The 7,190-nt window shown below is 34.0% G+C and overlaps 1 protein-coding gene across 1 annotated transcript; it reads right to left on the minus strand.

Annotated features, from left to right (window-relative positions):
- Positions 1-915: 915 nt before the first annotated feature.
- LOC136206915 (BEL1-like homeodomain protein 9) lies at positions 916-6,918 on the minus strand. Its single transcript, XM_065998124.1, has 4 exons — positions 5,466-6,918; positions 2,182-2,549; positions 1,959-2,019; positions 916-1,868 (listed from the first exon to the last, which is right to left on the minus strand). Exons 1-4 carry the CDS (start codon positions 6,222-6,224, stop codon positions 1,347-1,349), a joined length of 1,710 nt encoding a protein of 569 aa, XP_065854196.1. The 5' UTR covers positions 6,225-6,918; the 3' UTR covers positions 916-1,346.
- Between the last annotated feature and the right edge of the window lie 272 nt (positions 6,919-7,190).

The following is a 7,190-nucleotide window of genomic DNA, read 5'->3' on the forward strand; positions in this document are numbered from 1 at the left end:
GAATTATAGGATGAGATTAAGAAAATAATCTAAATTTTGGGTAAAAGTCAAATAATACAAAAGGTTAATGAAGGTATTTAAAAATTAGTTAATTGAGGGTAATAATAATCAGATTTTTATTTACATAAGTAGCATGGGCATAAGAGTAATTTTCTAAGCATAGTACATATAGGGCAAACCCTACAACTTTTATGTTTCCGCACAATCAAAACAAAAAAAAAGAGAGAAACCTCAAGTCCTTTGAAGAGCTACCTACTATTCCTATCAAATCCTTTTGAAAGCACTATTTTCAATTCACAAGGTTCTGTGTAATGATTTTCTTTATGGAAAGTGGATGTGTTTTACTGTATTTTATAAACTTTGATTCTAGGCTTTTCTTTTTTTGCCCAAATAATAATAATACCTTTTATTATTAATAAAATAAAACAAATTTTTGTTGGTTTTGCGGCAAAGTTTATGAGATTTTTCTTCCATTATCTTATATATACATATATATCAAATTATTTGGTTAATGGAAGAGTTTTCCTTCATTTCGTTTTCTTTCATTAGAATTAGTACAAATATTAATAATGATAATGATAATTAGAAATTAAGAAAATCAAGAAGAAGAACACTCAAAATTGATTTCAGATGCATTAGAGTTTAAAGGAAAAGAAAAGAAGAACGCAAATCCAAATTGATCTTCATGAGAGTCTAACGGTAGGGACTAAACAGTTCACCGAGAAAAACGTTAGGGACTAAACAGTTCATCGAGAAAAAGGTTAGGGACTTTGTCATGTGTTTTTGAAAATACATGGACTAAACAGTGTATTTTATCAAAATATAGGGACTAATAAATTAATTACCCTAAATTTTATAACCCTATTATTATTATTTTTTTAGGACGTTACACAGTCTGCTCAAACATCAAACATCTACTTCAAGAAAATATCTACCACATCTACTTCAAAAAAAAACCTTAATCTGTCATCTGAACCATAAAATAATTGTAATTTGTGAGCAAATGATGAAAGCTTGTAAAATGTGGGCTTTCATACATACTGGAATTCAATTTTCTAAGGCCCTTCTTTTAATTTTCTTCTCAAGGAAAAGGAATGCTTCCTATCAATTAATTATAGATTTACAGTAGAACTTTACACCAAATCTTTTCTCCTACCCACATTCTATTAAGAGAATCATCATATACACTGCAATCCAGAGATCGTACCTTGTTATACCATTTCGGGACAAGATTTCGACTATTTCGATATCACCTTCTCTTCTGGTAGTTTGAAGAAAGCACATCTTGAATATAAAGTCCTTAGACACAGATGTGCAGACATACAACTCTTCAATATAAACTATCTTCAACCAACAAAATCATGCAAAAGTTGTCCTTCCATAGCATCTCTTCCGAAGTGTCGATTTTGTGCTTCAAAACCCCCCATAACAAGTCCCTCGCTTGTTTCGAGGCCAAGCCCGAAACGTTGAGCTGCATTCATGGGAAAGGGCTCTGACAAACCCATCCCGTTATTTTGGTGAAGGCCTAGCGTTAAGGAAACACCACTGCTTCTGCCTGCTTTGTTCATACTAACTCCTACATGTGGATGGGTTGACATACCATTGTATGATAAATTCAATGGCTCCTCGTTCCCAGAAGGTAGATCGGGAAGGTCGCTTCTAGTGCGTTTCGAGGGGATATCTTGAAATCTTTCTGTGGACGTTGATGGATTTTCCGAGTTGGAAACTGGTACTAGATTACTTGACCTGTTGGCATTCTGTTCCTGCCTCTGTGTACCTTTTTGTGCTTGCCGTGTTTCGAGCATGTGTATTTCTTCCACCATTGGCTTCCAAAGCCTTACTCTTGCATTAATGAACCAATTAGAAACCTGATTACATGCACATGTAACATACTGTCATGATTACGCATATGGAGACGAGTTTGAAAGATCTAAACTCTTGTAATGAGAAATGCATACCTGGCTTCGTGATAGACCCGTTTGTTTGGCCAACATTAGCTTGTCTGTATCAGAAGGATACCTGTATCGGAAACATGATTCATACGGTTCTAATTAGTAGATGATCGTAGGAGAAAAAGGCAGAACATCGAGGGAAAGAAACTTCCTAATTCTCTATCCTAATAAAAAAATAAGCTAACATTTCGTAAACTATGTATAAAAGTAGGCCGAGCTAGTGACTCACGGATGCAAAAAGTGTTCGAACAACCATGCTTTAAGAATAGTAACAGCGCGCTCAGGAAGCCCTCTTTGTGGTCGCCAAACTGGCTGGTGGTCGATGAATCCGGAGTTCTGAGGCCTCTGAACATAAAGGCCTCTTTCAAAGTTCCCAAGCCTCGTAGCCTCTTCCTTTCCGTGGCTCAATTGACCATGACCCTTATTGGTGAACTGAAGCTGATCAGTTATGGCATTCTTCAATGACCTGAAATGTTTAGACATTGTTTTCAAGGCCAAGTTTGCGTATGGAGCTGCATTTCCCAGACCAGCAACACACTCGAAAGACGCCACTACTGCTTGCATCTGTTGGTAATAGTACCTGTACCTTCTGTAAACCTGATAAAGATGCACATTAATGAGATTCAGAAAACATATATGAAAACATCTAATGGAATTTAAAAGAAAATATTTGATAAGAAAACGAGGATGCCTATTATGGGTCCATTCTCCTCTCCTACTATGTTGCACGGAAACGGATATGGGAAACGTTATTTCTAAGAAAAATTAGCTAGGAAATGGTAATGGAAACGGAAACAGACACAAAACACGGAAATGCTTTCACAGTCAGACATGCAGCTACAGATACAATGATTTTGCAGAACAACAATAGCCAACAAAACATCTCTACGTCGTAAATTAGCAAGACAAACACTCGTCATTTTCAGCAATTCTATTTATAACAGGCAGACTGTAAAACTCTTGTCCGTCAATCTACTCAAGCATCAGCTAAATGTCCGGTTAGACAAGAAACTAACAACTCCTTGTTACGAAATGTCTACGCCTAAGTAAATGATGCAACTTTGTTAGAGAAAATGACACTTTTAACTCAATTAGTTTTAGACCAAATCAAATATAATAGCAAACATAAGTTATGTCGCAAGCACAACTAAAAGATCGAGCGATGCAAACCAAAACTAAACTAAATCTCTCAAATTTCATGAGCAAACAGCAGCTCCGTCGCTGTAAGAACTCCCTAAACTCCAAAATATTAAGGTCAAATTCAGACCATAGACATATACGAAGAAGTCTTCACGGTTATACTAACAAGCACTAGAGTCATATAAACATCGACCCAAATTCAAACTCAACCAACTTGTTTGAACTGTACTTTCTTAAGCTCAAATTCAGCTCAGCTACATACTCTAGATGCTCATTCTCAACTCAATAATCAATATGAACTTAAATAAATATTTATTGATGTAAAATTAAAATTTGAATGAGATCGAGTACAAAGTCAAATTTATATCTTATCGAATACATTTATGATAAAACATAATTTATATTAAAATTTACTATTTTCAATATAATATTACATAAATTGAAAATTTAAATAGATAAGAACTTGATTAAGCTCATTGTCTGTTATTCAAGTTGAGTAGTTTATATCTAAAACAGCTCAAACATTACTGAAGTAACTCCATCTTGATCTCAACTCGGAAAATTTGTCAAATCGAATATATACGAATCAAACTCAGTAGTTCATGCAGCTTGACCTATTTACCCTCCTAAAATAATTTTGAAGACCTAGCAGCTTTAAATTGGAGAAGTGTCAAATAATCATAACTTAACACTGCTTCAACCAAGACCAGAACACTAAGATATAGTACCAAACTAAAATGGAACTATAATTATCAAAATACAAAAACCCTAGAAATGACATAAAAGCGTCGGACATGCACTCGAATTTCCAGAAATTATACCAACTCAGCACATCGTCATCAACTCAGAGGCTCAACTTAAACTACTACAATCTTATTAATAGCATCCATGTTGTCATATGGCTAGGACCCTCAGTATGGTATACCATATTTGCCAACCCATGTTCTTATGTTCCTTGGATGACATAAAAATACAACTACTATACTAAAATAATGTAATATATTAAAAAAAGGAAAATATAGTTACAAACACTCCCTTTACATTGGAATATTATAATAATAATCCACTTTTTTGTTCTTTCTTCTCTAATAATCCAAACTTGGTCAATCTCAAAAGGAAATATCAACTTGGACTTAAAACATACTACAACAAAAATATTGACTAAAGTAATATAACATATCCAATGTACACTTCCTGATAATCCTCGAACCGATTAATCCGATCCACATGCCGGGAAAAGAGAGAGAACAAAGATGTAATTAAAAAAATATGGTCAAAAGTTTTAATACACAAATAACAAGCTACTTCAATCATAGTTACAAAATTTGAAATACTATCTATGGTTGGTGAATATATATATATATATATATATAGATAGATAGATAGATAGATGGAGCACTGCACATCATATCCACCAAAATCACTGAACTTTCAAATTGTAATATGCTATGTTGCACGGAAAAGAAAACGGAAACTGAAATGAAAACTTGTACCAAGAAACGTTATTTCTACAAAAAAAAAAAAATATAGCTAGGAAACGAAAATGGAAACGGATACAGAAACTGACACGAAACACTACTAAAGAAGAGTTTCCGCAACATAGGTAGCATGCCAAGAGATCAATCAATTTATAATATTTTGAATACTGTTTAAAATTGATCAATAAAGAGTAATGTTAAGATCCATAATCATTGAAATTGAATGTCACAGCTCTAATCTAATCATGATGACACATGACTAATTAAGTGTAGTGAAAGAGAACGTAAAAAGTGGAGATGGAAGAATAATTCCATGAAAATCTTATCAAAAGGGCCATTAATTCCTTCCTTCAAAAAGAGCAGACACCTTGTCATCTACTCGTCTGTTTTCATTAGATTGGGAATACAATTATTGCTTTATTAATTTAATTTTTTGAAATGGATGATTCCTTCAATGACTTTATATGCATAATACGCCCAATACATAGCGACATTGTCACTTCTTTCTTATAACTCTTTCTTTCTTTCTATGGTTGTCAGTCAGACACTTTTATGTTTATAATAACAATCTTTGTGCATATATTCCCTCTTATCGACTTTTCCTAAAAGATGATTTTGTGATCATCGAGGCCATAAAAGAAGAATCTAATTATACACTTACTTATATTAGAGAATCACTTCATGCAACACCATAAATTACTAGTATTAAAGAATCAATTTTTAACATTTAATAATACAGATATCGATGGCTCCCACATCGGACAAATTGCTTGGTTTCCACAAAAATCCATCTCGAAAGAACACCTCAAAATGAAAATGACATCCATCCAACAAAGAAACCAAGAACAACATGAACATAATAGAATCAATTTAATGATGATATTGATATATATACCTCATCTAGCATTGAAATCAACCTTGACTTCTTTCTCCGAATTTCACTTCCATCTCCAGTACAATTAAGTGGATCATGATCAGCATTCAAACAATCTATGGAAGAATCAAACAAGGATGCATCCATGGTGATTTTTTCACTGTAAATTGATCTACCCACATCACAAAACTCTTCAAGTAAAAGTTGTGCAGGTTTCAAAAATCTGGATCCTTTCAAAATGGAAGCATAACCAGTGAAAGGACCAAGAGGAACCGCACTTCTAGTTAACCCATTTTGACAAGGGCTAGCACCACCTCCTCCTGAAACCTCATATCCACCACCATATCTCTGCAAATTAAGCTCTAAAGGGAGATTCGATTGATGAGTATGTTGAGTATGGTGAGAAGACAAAGATAGAGACAAAGGTTCAGGTTTAAAAGGAACAACTTCAGTCACAGTAGCACCACCACCACTATAAGATTCAAAGTTGTGAAGATTTTGATAAAGAAAGAGGTTACCATTAATGTCATGAATTGAGCTAGGGTTTAAATTCAGAGAAGATTGGGGATCCAAGTAAGGATGGTAAGTAGAAGCAGCAGGAGAAGAAGAAGAAGCAAAAGCCATTAAATTAGAACCTTCTTCTTTAACAGTGAGTAAATCTGAAGAAGTAAGAGAGGGATCGTAAAGTAAGCCAAGGTGAGGATTATTTTGAGCCACGATTCTTAGCTTATCTCTTCTACTTTGTTGTGGGACATGGTATGGCTCAAAACCCTCGGCCATGGATGCAGCAACAGACAGAGATTATAAAAAAAAAAGTTAGTAACTTTATTGTGGAGAGAGGGAAGAAAAGAAAATGGTAGCTGGAGGAAGAGAATAGATTGGGAATTTTTTTAAAAAAATTTTAAAAATTAAAGAGAGAATACGGATAAAAAAGAGTGAACAGTGAAAGAGATGTGGTGATGACGAAATGAAAGGTTATCATGATCTTCTTCCTCTGCAAAAATGGCAGGGTTTTGACAGAGATACGAAATGAAATGAAGGAAGAGAGAAAAGATGGGATTTTTATTTTAATGGAGGTTTGGGTTGGGATGCTAACTTCACGCATACAACTAAACAAATTCACTCACTCACACACAATTTAGAAACATAAAAACAAAATCTTTGTTACAGTGTTTTCTCTTTCTTTCTTTCTTTCTCAATGGAAGGAAGGAAAAGGACGGGAGAGGTGCATAGGGTTTCGGGAGACTGGACGACGACCGGCTATTTCCGGTATTATTGAACTAACTGTGGTTTCAGATATTTCTGACAGGATTTAGGGCTGTTTTTTGTCGTTTTATTGAGGAAATTATCACCATAACTACAAGTAAGGAAGGAGAGGAGATGGAGATGATGACGCACGTGAGAAGGCGGGAACAGAGACTTGAATGAATTTTATTAAAATTAGTTTAACACTCATCCGCCATTTTTAAAAAAGCTTCTCTCTTTTCTTTTCGTTTAGCTACTCGCTTTCCAATGTGTTTTTTTCCTTCTTTCGTATTTTCTTTTTCTTATTCTTATTTTATTTAATGCATACCTAAATGAAGAATAGTTCAAGTAAAGATTAGCTTAATGTATGATTGGACATTTTAATTGCATTAATAGTCTTTGATTTGAAACTTTGAATTAGTTTTAAAAAGTTGATTTAATACAAAGTTATTAAATTTTCATTTTTATTTCAATAAGTCAGTTCGGTCATTTCAAACATAG

Source organism: Euphorbia lathyris, chromosome 9 (genome assembly GCF_963576675.1).
Source record: "Euphorbia lathyris chromosome 9, ddEupLath1.1, whole genome shotgun sequence".
Lineage (NCBI taxonomy): Eukaryota > Viridiplantae > Streptophyta > Magnoliopsida > Malpighiales > Euphorbiaceae > Euphorbia > Euphorbia lathyris.

What these genes read in the sequence shown, in the direction of transcription:
- LOC136206915 (XM_065998124.1), bottom strand. Translation starts at nt 6,224, where the DNA reads ATGGCCGAGGGTTTTGAGCCATACCATGTCCCACAACAAAGTAGAAGA. An exon ending in TGATTTCAATGCTAGATGAG is followed by an intron (nt 2,550 to 5,465) that starts GTATATATATCA and finishes CATCTTTATCAG; the next exon opens with GTTTACAGAAGGTACAGGTA. An exon ending in CGGGTCTATCACGAAGCCAG is followed by an intron (nt 1,869 to 1,958) that starts GTATGCATTTCT and finishes GCATGTAATCAG; the next exon opens with GTTTCTAATTGGTTCATTAA.